This window comes from Lynx rufus, unplaced genomic scaffold, assembly GCF_022079265.1.
Source record: "Lynx rufus isolate CCGP_SWC_20201006 ecotype Redwood Valley unplaced genomic scaffold, mLynRuf1.p SCAF_4, whole genome shotgun sequence".
Taxonomy (NCBI): Eukaryota; Metazoa; Chordata; class Mammalia; order Carnivora; family Felidae; genus Lynx; species Lynx rufus.
The window spans coordinates 39,818,690-39,837,568 of NW_025814856.1; the positions used below are offsets into that span (position 1 = coordinate 39,818,690).

General features: G+C 44.1%; 1 protein-coding gene across 1 annotated transcript in view; it reads left to right on the forward strand.

Moving 5' to 3' along the window:
- Positions 1–810: 810 nt before the first annotated feature.
- GXYLT2 (glucoside xylosyltransferase 2) overlaps positions 811–18,879 on the forward strand; it is a 93,537-nt gene continuing 75,468 nt past the window's right edge. The window contains exon 1 of the mRNA XM_047095197.1: positions 811–1,085. Coding sequence (XP_046951153.1) covers positions 811–1,085 — 275 coding nt within the window. The remainder of the gene's footprint in view (positions 1,086–18,879) is intronic.

Genomic DNA, 18,879 nt, shown 5'->3' on the forward strand with positions numbered 1-18,879 from the left:
CTGTGGAGAGCAGTATTATCATTCCCAGTTTGCATGTAAGGACATGAAGGTTCTAACTGTGCAACTTGCTCAGGATCACTAAGCCAGTAGGAGACTGAGTCAGATTTTAAACCCAGACTTTGAATTTTTTTCTATGACTTCTTTAGACTACGTGGACCTGGAGTGATTTGGTCCAACAGATATCCACCAAGTGCCAGGCCCTGCAATGGGCAAACAGAACAGAGATGCCCCTGCCTGAATGGAAATGTATAAATAGGTGCACGGGTGTGTGGAAAGACGGATAAAAATAAATGATGGGGAGAAAGCATACAATAATGAGATGCAACCGGAGGGTAAGTGAGTGAGTGACCGAATGAGGGAGGAAATGGAATGGTTAGGGAGGGAATGAATGGATGGATGGATGGACGAGTAGATGGAAGGATGAATTAAAGAATGAATGAATGAATGAATGAATGAATGAATGAATGAATGAATGAAGAGGTATTGAGGCTGCCCTACCTGAAGCCGAAGCGCCAGTCTCCCGGCTGCTGCCGGGTGGGCGGACGGGCGGCTACTCCACACAGTACGGTAGACGCGGGCCGCTCCTCCTCGAGCCCCGCTCGCGCCTCCTCCTTCCCTCCCGCCCCCTCCTCGTCCTCCTCCTCCTTCGTCGCCCGCCCGCCGGCCGGCCGCCCGGACCCCAGTCCCCGGCGGGCGGGCAGAGGAGGCGGCCGCCCCGCTCTACTGCGCTGGCCCCGCCGCAGCCGCCCGGCGCGCAGCGATGCGCAGAGGGGCCGCGCCGCCCGGGGGCCGCCGCCGCCGCGCCGCACCATGAAGCTCCGCAGCAAGGCGGCGGCGCTGCTCCTGCTCGCGCTGGCCGCGCTGCTGCTCGCGCTGCTGTCTCTGCGCGCCGGCCGCGCCGAGCCCCCCGCGCCGCCCGCGCGCCCCGCGTCCGCCCCGCAGCGCCACCCCGCGCCGGCCCCCGCGCGCCTCCCGGGCCCGGGCGCCTTCCCGGGGGCCGGTCCGCGCGCTCGGCGGCGCCGGCCCCCGCGTCCGCGCCCCCGAGCCGGCCGCCGGGGCGCCGCGAGCCTGGAGAAGTTGGCGAGGTGAGTCGTGGCAGCCCCAGAATCCCCTCTGGGACCCGTGTCTCACTCCCTCAGCCGGTGCCGAGTGCAGGGGAGGCTTTGGGCTGGAGGGACGGACTCCCAAGTTCACCCGCGGGCTGCCCACTTCTGTTTCTTGCTCCGCTGGAAAGTAAGAGCCACCTTCGTGGAGTCCTGTTGACAGCCCAGTGCTGTTGATCACGTACATTTTTGAAAGAGAAGTGTCAGGGAGGGTGGCTTATATATTACATTTCTTAACAGTCAAGGCAAGGCGTGTGTTTGCATTCTTGCAAACGTGCGCCCTTTGTTTAATCTTTCAAAAGCCATCACGATGCAAGAATGCTTTATCTAATTCTCATGTTTCACTGGAGGTTTTTTTTTATATATATACCAAAAACTTAGATGTAACTGAGTTGGAAAAGTTAGATGTTTACCGAAGACTAGCTGCCTCTCATTGAACCTTGAATCGCCCTGTGCTTAGAACAGAAGAGGCACTCGACCTAAGTTTATTAAAAAGTTTTCTTCTTGCAAGGAGCGTGGCGTGGCACGGGCAAAATAGAGTGACGGTTTCCCTGTTCCTCGTTGTGTTTCAGACTTAAGTACGGTCCAAGTGTCTTACAAGCAAAACATCTTAACCTTTGACATTATGTTTGATATTCTCTTTCTCTGCGTGGAGTTTAACCCTCCACGCTTTTCATCGGAGCGTTTTATCTTTGTCCTCAGGGTTGCTGGACCGCCCCCAGGTTAGGGATTTGCGTTCATTTCCTTTGTTGTGGAGAGCTTTTTAACAATCCCCTTGCAGCGAGTCTGTTTCCTCTGCCCTTTGGAAGCTGGTGATGTTTGTAACTGCTGTTGCTGCGTCTGCGTGTGCTGGGCTCCTTAATTACTTGAAATGAGTTGAAGAATTCTTTTTGGCTGTAATGATTAGATCTGTTTTGCCGCTTTTACTGTAAGAGAAAAGACACAAAACCTCAAGAAGTAGCTGTGTCAGCTTTTGTTTCTCTTCTGCCTCATAATAAATGTACAGATGGGTAGTGACAAGTTTTAGAGGGGGAAAAAAACCCCAATGATCTACAGAGTCGCTTTTAAGCCGTTAGAGCCATTTACGGCATTTTATGAATGTATGCATACTTTAAGGCTATATCTGTTAGGAACTGAGGTTTCTTAGAATGTATTATGTTAAGGTTCAACTGCAAGTTTACTATGATTTGTAGTGGATGGGACAACTTTTACATCAATAATAATTGACACCATTTAACATCGCTAATAACCTTTTGCCAGGTACAGTGCTCACAGGGGTATGTAAAAATAGTCATTGTTGACATATACCGTGCATATATTAACCATGTCAACCACACGGCAACCCTATGACAGTGGTTCTCAAAGTGCAGTCTGAACCAGCAGCAGCTGTGTCACCTGGAGCCTTGTTAGAAATGCAGATTCTCAGGCCCCACCCTAGCCCCATGAAATCAGAACCCCTTGGGATGAGGTCAGTAATCCGTGTTCTAACAAGCCCTCCTATTGTTTCTAACACACACCGGCGTTTGAGAGCCTGCTCTATGAAGTAGGCACTAATATCATCCCCATTTTACAGTTAAGGAAGGTAATGCACACAGTTCAGCCGCCTGTTCAAGGTTCATAGATCACGTGTGATAGATAAGGATGAAGATCCAGGCATCCTGGGCCCAGTACATTCTTACCTGCTATGCTGATGTCCTATGCTAACTAGTCTTGCCTGTGTGTCGTAAGTTTTTCTGAGATTTTTCTAAAGAAACATCATAGATTTTTACAGCGGTCTCATTCTTCAAGGTATTGGGAACATGGGACAGCATCTTCTTGTCTCTATCTGAACAAATTGGCTCTGACTAGGAAGAGATCATGAACAGAATCCAGATGGATGTTTTAGGAAAGGACTATTTCCATGAGCAGCAGTAGCTCCTGAAGCCATTTTTCTTTTTGAACATATCTCTTATATCATCATGGAAGTCATGGCCAACACCATAGGAATATAGAACAAAATTTAAAAACTCAGGGCAGAGTGGAAAACAAAAAAGCCACCAGAAGTCTCAAGCTCAAATGCATAAAGATGAAAGTCTAGTGTCCTCTGGAGAAGTTGACATTTTCTGGGACGTAATTTTTTTTTTTTTTTTTTTTTTTTTTACTACCTGGACAGAAATGGCGACAGAAGATTCTGAGACACTGAGGGAGCAGAAGGAAAGATCTCTGCATGGGCTCCTTTATTGCTTTCCTAATCCTGCTTGGGTTAAATTTTTGTGGTTTAGAAGGAATTTCATTTTAGGGAGGGAAAAGAAAGCCTCGTGTTTTTAGAAATTGGGTGCTTTAATCTCGTTATGTGGCTAGAATCCAGAAGAGATGAAGGTTACATGATCTCATTTCTCGGGCCTGGGGAGTAGTGAGAGCAAGCTTGCAGTTGGATGTGATACAGTCCACCACCTGCTGACCATCCGTGGACCCGGCTGCCTTGCCTCCCCCAGGGTACTGTTGGAAGTGAAGTTCTGCCACGTCAGCGCAGGAAACATAGCCCTCTCCTTCCACATCTTGTTTTCATTTCAGAGAAGTTTCCAGGGACTTGCCTAGTTAGCAGACAGACCCTACAATTTTATAACTAGTCATTTGTAGGCAATCTGTCCTGCGGTGGCCTCTCCTCTCTATAAATATAAAGCCCGGAGGTAAGGTCTAAGCTTTTAGGTCAGGGGTGGGATCTGAAAATGGATACCACGATCTAAGTAGCAGTTCCAAGCACACAAGAGAAATGAAATCTTCCTTTTGTTTTGGTTTATTGGTGATTTATACCTGGCTGACTTCCATAGAGAATTTGAGATGACTTTCAGTAAAAAAAAAACATATATAATAAGGCCATTGAAATCATCATAAAAAATGAAAAGTCATAAAAAAGAGGAGGAAATAAGCACTGTTTGTCAAAAACTGAGCCACCATTGTTATGAGGATTAAGTATTAAATTTAGCTTTAAGCTTCCTGGCAGCCATGTCAAAAAGAGAATCACGATGGGCTACCTTATTTTCACTGAATGATAAGAGTAAGAGTTGCTCATGAGGGATGATTTGGTTTTCATGGAAATGAATTCGAAAAAGAATTTTACTGGAGAGTAAACTTTAGACGACTGTCTCTCCAGTTTGCTTCTGAAAACCTCTGTGAGCCTACGTATGCTAAAGGCAGTTGAATAGCACTGCTAATCAGTGCAATGTAGAAAAGAATTTGGCATCTCGAGGCCAGAAAATTGGGTTCTAGTCCCCAAGCCATTTCACCTTAATTTCCTCATCTGTGAACTGAGCACATCAATCCAAAAGTTTTCCAAGATCTCTTCCAGCTCTGACATTTGATGATCCCGTGATGAGATCATCCAGTTTAGCTGTGAAATCCCAACAATGGCTATTGCTAGGCCCTGTGTGCCATCTCTTGCAAAATCAGTTTCTCATTTATTGGCTGTAGCCTAGAACCCTTACTGATTACTCAATCTCAACCCTCTCCTGAACTTTATTCTTTTTATTCTTGCACTAGCCTGGATATTGCTGTTTTCTCTCTTAAAATATGGTTTCTACACTACTCTAAACTCTGCAGAGGTCCCCTGCCATTTTATTCTGCATTCAGCAAATGTTTATTGCACGTATATTCTGGACCAGGCACTCATTGTACAGTGGTGAAAGGAGTTGGTGCCCTCCCAGAATTTGGGAGGGATGGGGGCGGGGAGACAATAGAGAAACACGTTACACTTGGCAGCCGCCCCGGCTGCCCCAGTGAGAGGAAGCGTGTTTACTCGCTCGTCAAGAGACACCATTTCCTGCGGTTCCCTTTGGTGTCTGAGATAAGTCTTCTCAGAGGGTTCAAGCCTGAATAAAGGTCTCACTTAGGCAGCATGGTGTTACAGAGCAAAATGCCAACACTGCGGTGATCCTATAATTGTCTGGTAGCCCCACGACACGTTGAAGGTACTGTCTGTGATATTCTGTACTGCTGAGTCTTGATTCTGTTCACATTCATTTTTGTGGATTGGTCCATGATTCCGCCTTGTATCGATCAGCAAGCCATTCTGGTTCAATCTCAAAATATATGCCCCCTCTTGGGGCACCTGGGTGGGCTCAGTCAGTTAAGTGTCCAACTCTTGATTTGGGCTCAGGTCATGATCTCATGATTCGTGAGATGGAACCCCATGTTGGGCTCTGTGCTGAAAGTGCAGAGCCCGCTTGGGATTCTCTCCCCCTACTCCTCCCCCACTTGTGCACACGCATTCTTTCTCTCAAACTAAATAACCCCCCCCCAAAAAAAAAGTAAAAAAAAAAATATCCCCACTCTCACCTTTTCTACTGCTGCCATGCTTACCACTGGCTTCTAACCACCATCTTTTTACACGTGGACCTCCACAGCAGCACAGGATCGGGTTGGCATCCCTCCACTCTAGCACCCTCTACAGTTTGTTTTCTGTACAGCTGCCGGGATAATGTTAAAGATGGCAGACCACATCAGGTCTTTGCTGGTGAAAGCCCTTCGGTGACAGACTTCTTGTCACCGTGAGAAAATTCAGTTTCTTAGTCCGGCCTTCAAGCCCTTGTCTGATTTCAGCCCCATTTAGGTCTCTGACATCATTTTCTACCACTCTGCTTCAGCTACACTAGCCTTCAGATACCCTCAGCTCATTCCTGCCTCAGCACTTTTTACTTGTTCTCTGTGCTGGAATATTCTTTGCTCACATCCTTGGGTTGCTAGCTCCCTTCTTTCAAACTATGCTTTTGTGTTTTCTTCTCAGACGGGTCTTCCCAGCTGCTCTAGAAAAAAGGACCCTTCCCACCATTCTCTACACCCTTACCCTGGTTCGTGTTGTTGTTGTTTTATAGCTTGCGTTATTATATGAACATTCTATTTTATTTGCTCCTTCCCTACAATGTACACTTCATGTCTTATTAATCACTGCACCTTGCCACCTAGAACAGAGTGATCTCCTAGCGGGTACTCAATACATATTTGTCAAATGACCTAGTGAATGAATTCAGCACCCACCTTGTGCCAGCACTATGCTAAGATTTTACTTATATGAGTAAATTACATATTTAATAATGTTCAAAATAATCTCATAGTGAAGAACAATGAGAAGCATAGTGAGGATCTTTAATTATAAAGATCTTTAATTATAAAATCTTTAAAAGAGAGGGGTTCTTTTTTCTTAAAAAAATTTTTTAAGTTTATTTATTTCTTTTTAATGTTTTTACTTATTTTTGAGACAGAGAGAGACAGAGCATGAGCAGGGGAGGGGCAGAGAGGGAGAGAGAAATCCCAAGCAGGCTCCATGCTGTCAGTGCAGAGCCCTATGCAGGGCTCAAACCCATGAACCCTGAGATCATGACCTGAGCAGAAATCAAGAGTTGGACATTTAACCAACTGAGCCACACAGGCTTTCCAATAGATGTTAATTGTTAGAGCAGTTTGGGATTTTTAGAAAAACTGAGAAAGTAGTACAGGGTTTCCCAATACCCTGCACCCAGTTTCCTCCATCATTAAAACCTTACAGTAGTATATTATAATTAATGAATTAATAGTATACATTATTACTAGTGTTTCATTTTTTTTACATTTCCTTAGTTTTTATAGAATGTCCCTTTTCTGTTCCAGGATCCCAGCCAGGATAGCACATGACATGTAGTTGTCCTATGTCCTTAGGCTCTTCTTTATTGTGGCAGTTTCTCAGACTTTCCTTGTTTTTGGTGACCTTGAGAGTTTTGACGAGGTCAGATATTTTGTAGGATGCCCCACTATTGGAATGTGTCTAATGCTTTACTCATTATAGTACTAAGTTATGGGTTATTGGGAGGATAGCCGAGAGGTAAAGTACCATTTCCATCGCATCATATCAAGTGTATACGCTATCGACATGATTTATGACTGCTATTATCGGCCTTCATCACCTGGGACAGGTGGTGTTTGTTTGTTCAGGTTTTTCTACTGGCAGCTTGCCCTTCCCCCCACTCCCTTTCTATACTGTGAAATTTAAAAGGAAGGAAGTTTCTGCACAGCCCACACACCTGAAGAGTGGGAAGCGATTCTCTCTCTCCCTCCTTGAAGGTAGAGTATCTATATAAATTATTTGAAATTGTCCTGCAGGGGAGATTTGATTCTTCTCCTCCATTTATTAATGTATTTAGTCATTATATCACTATGAGCCTGTGGATATTTATTTTATACTTTGAGTTACAAGCCAGTAGGACTATTTTGTTGCTGGAATTGTTTCTTTATTGGCCATCAGGAGCTCTTACAGTTGGCCTCTGTTCTTCTTTGACATAATCCCATCGGTGTGTTTTTGGTTTTTGTTTCCATTTCTACTTTTTTGAGCATTTCCTTACTCTCTGGCCCTATAGGATGCCCCAGGCTCGTCTTGTATATTTTTCTGCTTCATTTTTTGAATCAGCCATTTCTTCAAAGGGCCCTGATTCCTCTTATTGGAGCCTGGTATTTGAAACGAAGATCTGGGTATGAGGCATGCTAGTTGCTACTGGGATACCATTTCTTTTAGACCCTCACAGCTGACAGAGTAAAACATGTATGTGTTAATACTACCCTACTTATTTACACATATACATATTTCCATATGTAACCGTCTCTGTGTTAAGCTAAACATTACTACCTGGACCATTATAGCTTCCTTCCCTTACCTGTTAGGGAGAGAGAATTTTTTTGGTTCCCCAAGCCCCAGTTTTTTCGCATCTCATTGACTTTGATTGGCTTAAATGCCTGTGGTATGGAGGAGGGACTGGAAAGGAGTGGAAGGGTAGGATAGGATTGACTACTTGACTGAAACTGAGCAAAACCCAACGCCTGAGTTAGAGATGAGGCCATGACCACCCAAACCACCTGGGGAAGGTGATATGGTAGATCTTATGATTGGCTCCAACCTATATTCCTCCCACCCCTTGCAGTTTGTGGGTGGACCATACATACCTCCAGGAGATGGTGTACGCCAGGCCCCACCACTTTCATGGTATGAACTGCATGTATCTAGGACTGAAACATTCAATAAATTCATTTCTTGGCAATGGTTATTGGTCCACAGGTGTTACCTGACCCAAGTTGACCAAATCGACGGACATATTTTGTATTATTAGATGAAAGACTCCATGTGCTAGATATGGACAAGGAAATGAATAGTCCTAGTTACTACCATAATTCTTGTAGAAGCACTTTTAGGATGAAGCCGTCACTGTGAGCAGTAGAATAGAAAGGAGAATATGGATCCTTGAGGACATCGCTGAGTCCAAGAATCAGCGAATCCTGACTCCTGCCCTGTCTTGGGCCCTGTAGTTACATACTTTGGAGTTGAGGTTTCTGGCATTTTTATCCAAAGTCATCTTGCCCAAACCAGATGGTTCTTTAGATCAAAATCCGCTGCTGTTGATGGAGAGAAAGGGGAATGGTTGCAGGGAGCACATAGGATATAAATGTCCACCACACCATAGAGCAACCATTTTGTGCCTTCAACCTTGTCCCAGTTGGCAGGTGATTCAGAGATAGGTTCTTGGGCCAAATTAGACCCTTTCTTAGGGATTTAAAAAATTGGAGCAGAGACAGTATAATGGCAAACTGTTTCTAGTGGCTAAGACTAAGGTATGAAATTCAGGATTGACAGCCATGTTTCTGCCATGTGGAGAAAGCTGGTGTGCACTGAGAGTATATGAACCTGAAGTGAGAAACTACACAGAGCAATGGGGGTGGGGGGGCGAGGCCTAATGTTGTTCCCAAGGCCAGCTTCTGCCCCTTGCTGGCCATGTTGTTTCATCCCTTTCCTAGAATCCATGAATTGAGTTTCTGTCACTTACCACCAAGGAGTTCTGACTAATTTCGATACGTAGCTACTGCTTTTAACACCTTCACTAAGTTCAGTAAATAGTAGCTATAGTGACTCTTATCCCCATACACATTCACAGATGAGATTCTTTGGAAGAAAATTTGACAACAGATTTTGTTTTTTCCTTTGGAGATACCTCCCTTCACATTATCTCACTGCAAGAAAATAAAAGAATTATATATGTTATATATTTTACTACCATTTAAAATATTTCTTAGAAAAGAGAAAATAAGAGATTTCTGTTGAAGAGGAAATTCCTTTTGTGTTCCTTTCCAAATCTTCCCCAGCACTTGATTTATTCCAGATCATGAAATTCTAAAAATTGCCCCTGGAAAGAGGAATTTCTTGACTTGATGCCTTTATTGGGACTCCTTGATTTTGTGCCAGCAAAGAGTGACTTTGATATATATGAAGGTGATGTTTTGATGTTTGCCCATGCCCCCCCCCCAACCTCTTTTGGCAACAGACAGACTGAAATGGTCTAGTAGAAATTCATCACAGTACAATTTAGAATCCAAGCTTTACATTAAGTAAGAGACAATGGAGAACACGACCCCTTTGGGGAAGGAAACTGAAGTCCAAAGAGGTAAAATGATAATAATAATGTACATAAAGTACCTAGCACAGGGCTAGCTCATGGTGGCCGCTCAACAAATGACTCATTGTTCCAAGTACTGTTATTATCCACTGTTGTTTATTAGTCAGGAACTGAATCTTAACTAGACCCAGCTCACTGGCAGTCTAACTTTGAATTATTCCTCCTTGGCAAATCATGGCTTTCTCCTAAGTTCAATGATGAAATGAACTATCGCAGGTAGAATGCTGGCACAGTATGTAGCATGCAAGAAACTCTCAACAAACGGGAGCTAGGGCTCAGATGCAGATTAGGGCAGGCTTTTCTTGGATTATGAATTGAGGAAATCAAGACTCAGCTTTCATATGTGATAAATAATACAGGGGCACCTGGGTGGCTCAATTGGTTAAGCATCTGCCTTCGGCTCAGGTCACAATCTTGTGGTTCGTGAGTTCGAGTCCTGGATCCTCTGTCCCCCTGTCTCTGCCTCTCCTCTGCTCATGTTCATTCTCTCTCTCTCTCTCTCTCTCTCTCTCTCTCTCTCTCTCTCTCTCTCATAAATAAACATAAAAAAAAAATAATACACCAACCCCAGTCTTCTGATCCTCAGTAGAAGCTGAAGGAGTAGATTAGGGAGGATCATTTTGACTGCCTCTCGGGCAGTTGGACTGTTGATCTGGAGAGTGGCAAGCCTGGAATAGTGGCTCTCTGTAGCTTTGATGTCTCCTCAAGGGCAGGGAGCTATTGTTTACCAGCTCAGAAAAGTGGAGGGTGAGTGAAGCGTTCACGTTCATGTGCATGGAAATTAGGAGGTTGTTCTCAGGGCACCCAAATGCAGAATTTTGTCCACTGTCACTGCTATTCAAGGGGCCTGCCTCTCCAGTTGAGCTTGAAAAGGCTCTGCATTTTCCTCCCTCCAGTTTTGTGAGACTCACAAGGACCTCAGCCATCTGGCTGCCAGCCTTAAAGTAACAAGCTCTGATGTTCGAGTATCAGATTTTACCCCTCAGGGAGAATGGGTTGTTAGGAATTCCTGCCTTATTATTTTTTTTTTTTTCCTTTTAAGAGAGAGAGGGACTCTCAAGCAGGCTCCATGCTTAGCTTGGAGCTCGACGCAGGGCTGAATCCCACGACCTTGGGATCATGACCTGAGTGGAAATCAAGAGTCTGACTGAACTACCCATGGGCCCCCAAATTGCTGGCTTAGAAGAAACACAAGAGAAGTTGGAAATACATTGGAAATTGGCATTTTAGAAGAAACATTTAGAGTTTAAAAAGTGTACAAAAACTTCAAATCTGATCTGCAATAAGATAGAGTACTGATACTTGAAGTAATATGCTTTTTACTGCTCTGCCTAGCCTGTTTTTATCATGGATTTGAAATAGAGAAAAATAAAGGCTTCCTATACATTTCAAGTTATTTAATAATAACGATGATGGTAATAATTAATATTTAATGAAGACTTAAAATATGCCATGCTGCTGTATGAAGCACTTCCACGCATTATTTCATTTTACCTTCCTAAAAGCCTATGAGGTACTATTACTGGATAGGTCAGAACACTTTCTGTTGCAAGAGTTAGAGTCTCAGCTCATCAGCTTATACCACTTAGTCATAAAAGGGGGTTTACTGGATCAGTGCATGGGCGCCTTGGGTGGCACAGTCACTTGAGCATCTGACTCTTGATTTCTGATCAGGTCATGGTCTCAGGGTCGTGGGTTTGAGCCCCAAGTCAGGCTCTGCACGGAGCTTGGAGCCTGCTTGAGATTCATTCATTCTCTCTCTCCCTCTCTGTCTCTCTCTCTCCCCTTCCCTCCCTCCGGCCAACCCTCCCCCACTCACATTCTTTCTCTCTCTGTCAAAAAAAATAAATAAACTCTCTTAAACTTAAAAAAAAAAAACCAATAGCTGTAAAGTGCAAAGGTTACAGGTGTATCCCCGATTTCTAGCCATCTTGCCTCTGTCTTCAATCTCTGCTGCCTTCTGTGTGGGCCACACCCTCACGTGGGTTTCTCCATTGGAGAATTCCAGCAGGTCTGGGCTTACCTTGTCCTCCTTCAGTCACTGCCAAGGGAAAAACTTCGTCCAACGAGAGTCCCAGAGTTGCCTCTATTGACCTGATATGGATCCTATGCATATCTGATTGTTGATGTCATTGCCTAGGGAGTGGATGAATCAGCCCCTCCAAACCTCATGGACTGAGAGCAGAAAAGGAATGGTTTCCCCAAAAGACAATTAAGGTGCTCTTATCAGAAAGAAACTCTTGGAAATGGATGCTAGTAAGAAACACCAAAACCAGAAGCAGATGTCCACTATAATCAGTATGCCCATTTTACAGATGTGGAAATTGAGGGTTAGAGGTGGTTAAAGCATTTGCCTGAGATGGAGCAGCCAAGAATTTGAAGCCAGGCCCATGTGCTTTTGAAGTCAAACTGCTTATCACCATGCTGTCCTTGGGAACAGATCTTGCAATTTGAGCTACTCGATTGCTTTCCAGAATCCCTTTGAAGAAGATCCTTTGATAAAGTCTCTCTTTATTTTCAAAGATTTTTCGTATTTGTAAGGGAAAAATAGGCTATAAAAATTATCCCTTAAAAATGTTTTAATACGTCAGGTTCTGGGCTGATGGCTCAGAGCCTGGAGCCTGTTTCCGATTCTGTGTCTCCCTCTCTCTCTGCCCCTCCCCCGTTCGTGGTCTGTCTCTCTCTGTCCCAAAAATAAATAAACGTTGAAAAAAAAAAAATTTAAGGGGCGCCTGGGTGGCGCAGTCGGTTAAGCGTCCGACTTCAGCCAGGTCACGATCTCGCGGTCCGGGAGTTCGAGCCCCGCGTCAGGCTCTGGGCTGATGGCTCAGAGCCTGGAGCCTGTTTCCAATTCTGTGTCTCCCTCTCTCTCTGCCCCTCCCCCGTTCATGCTCTGTCTCTCTCTGTCCCAAAAATAAATAAACGTTGAAAAAAAAATGTTCTAATGTATTTACGTAGTTATATATACACATTCACATATATTGAATGTAACTCTGGAAGGTTATTCCATTGTATGTTAACAGTGGTTATGGAATTGGAATTATGGTGCCCCCCCCTTTGGCTTGTCTGTATTTAAAATTTTTTCTGTGATGAATGTTTGCATTCCTTTTATAACTTACAAAATAAGTTAAAATATATAAATTATAAAAATTAAAAATCCCTTATTGGCCTGAGGCCTAGGAGGATGGAAATTAAATGGAGAGACCATTTCTCCTCCCCTTAAGTTGGTGTTTCATGTTCTTTTTTCGGAAATGGGCTAGAAGTGTCCATTTGCAGAATATGTAATCCTCATTCTTTTCCCTCGTATGTCACCAGCCATTTATTTATCTCAAACTAGCTCTGCTAGTTCATATTTTGCCATCTCAATAACAGCTTAATTTGAAAAGAAGAGGGAGGTGGAGAAATAGAATCTCCTGTGTGTCAGAAACAATCATAAGGGGAACAAATGAAATGAGAATTAGTCCAGGCAGTATCACAGATTTAGAGGGAGAGGAATATGTATAAATACATTTGTGCATGATGTCAGGTAATGGCGGATGCATGGGTTACGAAGGCAGAGTTGGTAAAGGTGTGCATTAGGCATCCTGCCCGGGGGGGCTGTGCATGGATGGGGTCTAAAATCCTACCCAAGCTCAGATCACTGAGTGTCGAGCCCTGAGTACAGATAAAGGGTTTATTTGCCCGGAGCAGGCTCCTTTTCTAGATCACTGGTGTATAGTTCCAAATAGAGCATAATGATGAAATAATTTTTTGAGAGAATCTCAAAAAAAAAAAAAAAAAGCTCCAGCTTTTCAAAGTCCAGCTTCCTGAGTCTGAATCCTTGCACTGCCACTTACTCACCATAAAGGAGGTATATGTGTCCAAGAGTTTCTAAAAGCAGACACGCACACATATAGACATATAGATAAGATTGACAACTTCATGCTTTGAACATCTCCTATGTATTGGACCTAGACTTTGTTTAGGAGCACAGCCATATTTTAGATATCGTGATCCAAACTAAAAATATGCTATTCATAATTGAGCATACTTATCAAATAATTGTATTATGCACTGCCCCCCTCCCCCCAGCAGTTTTTTGGCACTGTGTACACACTATTCGTATAATAGCATGGCTTCAAGGCAAACGTCAGCTTCTCTGCCTATCATGGAAGATTAATGATACTTGATTTAACTCCAAACCATGGGTCATTAAAAGTGATTTAACTGTTAGCACGGTCCTCAGCGTCATGTCTGGGTTTCTAAGTGAAGGCTGTACTCACAGCTCCAGCAGGGAAATTTTTTGTCAGGGGACGAACGTGTTCCCAGACCTGTGGTTTGCAGGGAACTTTATTAGTGCCTCTCACTGCCAACATGTAACGTGGATATAATTACCCATTACCAGACTCCTTCCAGGGGCTGAATCGAGGTGTTTCCACTTCTAAACTGCCACTCTGGCCTCATCTGCAGGCCTTCTGCAGGTTCCAAATAGCTATGGTTTCATCTGGAAGGATTCCACTTGGGAGGGAATCTATTCTTCCCCTAGATGTGATTTCTTCAAATTCATCTTCTGCCCTTCCCCCCCCCAAATATTTCTATATTTCCTTCCCTCTTAAAACAAGTTACCAACAGCACGGTTTTAGACTGTATTTAAAATTTTTTTTCTTTCTAATGTTTATTTATTTACTTATTTTTGAGAGACAGAGAGAAACAGAATGTCAGTGAGGGAGAGGCAGAGAGAGAGGGAGACACGGAATCCAAAGTAGGCTCCAGGCTCTGAGCTGTCAGCACCAAGCCCGACAAGGGGCTCGAACCCACAAACCACGAGATCATGATGTGAGCAGAAGTTGGATGCCCAATCGATGAGGCACCCCTGTGCCCCAGACTGTATTTTAAAGAACTAGGATTTTCTGCGAAGCTTCCACAGCTTGTCTGTATCACAGCATCAGGTTTATCTGAGTTAATTTAGCTTGTCAGTTCAGGAGAAGCCTTGGTAAGAGAGGTAGCAAGAGACAGCAGGAAAGAGGGTCTGAGTACAACCAATTACTTGCTTTAATAATTCAGTGTGTTTTGCAGTAATAGGCTACAAAGTAAATAGTGCTACACATAAGTGCCGTATTTCATTATTTATACACTCCAGAAATTGAAGTTTAATTAAGTCACACTCCTGAGACTTTTAACGATTAAGGAGACGCCTCGTGTCGGACAGTGTGGAGCTGGTGAGGCAGCTCTCCCTCTGAGCCTTCTCTGAATATCATTTTTCGTTTGTACAGGGAGGGGTTGAGCCAGGACAGTTGAGGCAGTGTTTTCCAAACTGCAGGCAATCCCGCATCAGAGCCATCATTCTTATAATATGGCTCTACTACCATTGCTAACCTGAAACATTAAAAAAAAAAAAAAATTTGTCATTAAACATCAGTGATTTATTTACTTAATTAATAGCTTGATAGCGATACAATCCAAATACCCTTTCGAGGTGTACAAGACAGTGGTTTTTAGTTTATTTGCAGAGCGTGCAACCATGACCACATCTAATTTCAGAATATGTTCTTCACCCAAAGAAGAAACCCTGCACCCAGTAAGCAATCAGTCCACATTTGCCTCTTCCCCTAGTCCCTGGTAACCACTAATCTGCTTTATGTCTCTATGGATTTTCCTCTCGTGGACTTTTCCTGTGTATGGAATCATCAGTATGCGGTCTGCTGTATTTCCGCAAGGTTCTCACTTGTTTAAGGTTCATCCATGCTATAGTTACGTCACCACTTCATTCCTTTAATTGGCAAATCATTTTCCGTTTTATGGATATGCCACCTTCTGTTTGTCCATTCATCAGTTGGTGGACTTTTGGGTTAGACTCTTTGGCTATTGTGAATAATGCTGCCGTGAACCCTTGTATACAAGTTTGCATGTGGATGTAAGTTTTCATTTCTCTAGGGTAGATACGTAGGACTGGAATTGTCAGGTCACATGGTGGCTCTGCGTTTAGCCTTCTGCAGCACTGGGGAACTGTTTTCCAAAGTGGCTGCACCATTTTACAGCCCCACTAGCAGTGCGTGAGGGTTCTAATTTCTGCACATTCTAAGTTTATTCATTTATTTTTGAGAGAGAGGTGGGGGAGGGGCAGAGGGAGAATCTTAAGCAGGCCCCGCCCTCAGGGCAGAACCCAGTGTGAGGCTCACCATCGGTGAGATCATGACCTGAGCCAAAATCAAGAGTTGAGCGCTTAACTCACTGATCCGCCCAGGCACCCTCTTAGTGTATTTATTTTAGGGGAAACTTTTCTATCGCTGCCATGGATTGTCGGCAGTAACGTAAATAAGAAATAATCATCAAAGGAGACACTGAGAAGATGAAACAACCTTGCGTATTTCTAACTTGGCCGTTGAAGGTTCTGTATCTGAGTTCTGCTGTCTTTTTAGTTGAAAGGGAGGATTAGGCAACATTAGAAAGGTGTTCAAGACATGTTAGCACCAAGTTGAGACTCTCTCATTGACATTGTTGAGAAAGAACCGGAAGTGGAATAGCTTTCTCACTCAGAGACTCAGAGTGATTTGATGCGGTGTCTTAATGATAATTGTAACTGACGCATCACCCTCTAGAACATGCGGAATTTGGAGGCACAGATGCCGTATGCAAACCCATCTCATCGTGTTTCCACAGTCGGCTCCGTGATTATGTCATACAAATACTCAGAGGTGTAGGGGATCATGTTTGTTACGTTTGGGGGGGGGTTGTTTTTTCTCATGGTATGGTGTTTTCTAATAACTCTTGGGTAAATTTGAGAAACTGTCAAGGTTACTACATTCTCGATAGGATGATGACCTACTAATGTCATTTCTGGGAATGTGGTCAAAGGACATAATGAAAAGAAGAAAACAGTCTGTTGGCACACACATGTTTAGTGTCAGACTTTTTTTTTAAATACGACAGAACAGTTGGAAACACCCAACAAAAGGGAAATGCTGATAAGCTATGGTGTTTTAGTTGGAGGGAATAGTAGAGAGGCAGTGAAAATGATGGTTCTAAAGACTTAGAAAGTGACAAGAAGAATAAAAATCAGATGAGAAACAGAATATAAAATTGAAAACAAAACAAAATTGAATGCATACTATTAATATAGCTGTAAAAATATGTATTCAGTGGAATAAAGACCAAGATATAACATGAAAAAGTAGTCATATAGGGCAAGATCCTTTTTCATTTACCAACTTTAATATTTCAACACATATGTTTTATATTTTTTAGTTGGAAGTGTACATTGTGTATTTTTTTCTGATCTTTTTTATTTTTTTTATTATCAGTTTTTTTTTTAATTTTTTTTTCAACGTTTATTTATTTTTGGGACAGAGAGAGACAGAGCATGAACGGGCGAGGGGCAGAGAGAGAGGGAGACACAGAATCGGAAGCAGACTCCAGGCTCTGAGCCATCAGCCCAGAGCCCGACGCGGGGCTCGAACTCACGGACCGCGAGATCGTGACCTGGCTGAAGTCGGACGCCCAACCGACTGCGCCACCCAGGCGCCCCTCAGTTTTTTTTTTTAATGTTTATTTATTTTTGAGACAGAGAGAGACAGAGCATGAATGGGGGAGGGGCAGAGAGAGAGGGAGACACAGAATCGGAAGCAGGCTCCAGGCTCTGAGCCTTCAGCCCAGAGCCCGACGCGGGGCTCGAACTCAAGGACCGCGAGATCGTGACCTGAGCTGAAGTCGGACGCTTAACCGACTGAGCCACCCAGGCGCCCCGATCTTTTTTATTTTTTTTAATTTTTATTTATTTTTGAGAGACACAGAGCACGAACAGGGGAGGGGCAGAGAGAGAGGGAGACACAGAGCTGGAAGCAAGCTCTAGGCTCTGAGCTGTCAGCACAGTGCCCGACGTGGGTCTCAAACCCATGAACTGCGAGATCATGACCTGAGCTGAATTCGGACACTTAACAACCAACTGAGCCACTCAGGCATCCCTATTCTGATCATTTTTTTAAAGATAGATATTTTTTGTTTACTTACATGGCCTTATTTTGATGGTATATAATGTGCCCTTGATATAAATTAAAAGGAAAGAATTTGTAACCACCAGCTGAGATAAGATTTTGGAAGAAAATAAGCAAAAACCGTGACAGAGAATAAAAGGGAGGGTGTTCCCTTGATGAGGTAGTCAGGGAAGCTCATCCTGCTGTTTAAAAGAAAAGGAGGATCTGTGCAAAGGGAAGAATATTCCAGGCGGAGGACACAGTTTGTTTTAAAGGTCCAGGATGTGAGCATAGCACTGGGTGTCTCAGGTAGAAAGAAGGAAAGGTGGTGGGTGCAGAGGTCATGAAACACAAGGGTCAGGAGGCTTGAGCATCTTCTGAACAGTGGGTGAAGTCCTCAAGAATGCTAGCAGGGATTGGTGGGGGGAGGAATTCTGTGAGTGAGGAGCTAAGTCTCAGGAAGCTGGGAGATGCCAGCAAAAAAAAAGGTAGAAGAGTTTTCATCCACAGACTTCACTCTGAAGACACGTGCCATGTCTGGGTGTAGCAGTGAGAAACAAGGAGGACACCAGTCCTCTCATTGCCCCGGGGGCTCCCGGGTCAGGGGAGGAAGAGCAGCCTCCACTTGGGGGTTCTGCTGGGGGGTGGGTGGCATCCTCACAAAGCGGCCATGTTTTCATTAAGTCAAGATGCGAAGAGAATTCCCTGAGGAAAAGCTGAGCACAGAGTGGGTTTTCCTGAGGGCCTGGAGGGAGAGTTTGGGAGAGAAAGGGGAGGTGACAGGTCAGCTCAGATCTTTGGTTCTTGGCTATAGCTGAACTGTGGGTGGTTGTGGTACAACTGTGTTAATAAGCAAGCTCCAGGATCTCTCCCAAGCCCCACTGATTCGGAATCTCTGTGGTGTGGAGGTTTGCATATTAACAGGCACCTAGCATGTCTATAATGTGCAGCTGGGTAGGGAATCCCCTGTGCTAGATGCTAATTGGTATCTCTTCCAGCTATAAAACTGTAAGAAGGATGAGCCTTTGGATCAGGGCCCTAGCACTGAGCAACAAGGAAGAAATGGATTCAGTGAGCATTTCAAAAGCTGACTCAAGGTGAGAATATGAGAGAGGTGGCGCTAGTCAAAGGGGGTTGGAAACATTTTTAAGCCCTGCATTAGGACTCTTTTGTGATTGCTACACTGTAAGTTTGTTTCCATGTGGCTTAAGTAAAAGGAAATGTATTGGCTTAAGAATCGAACTGTATCCAGTTATGGTCAGGGGCACCTGGAGGCAAGTATTCAAGTAATGCCAGCAGACATGTGACCCCACCCCACCCCCATCACCTTTTGGCTCTGCTTTCTACTGTGTTGACTCCCATTCAGGTTCCAACAGTGTG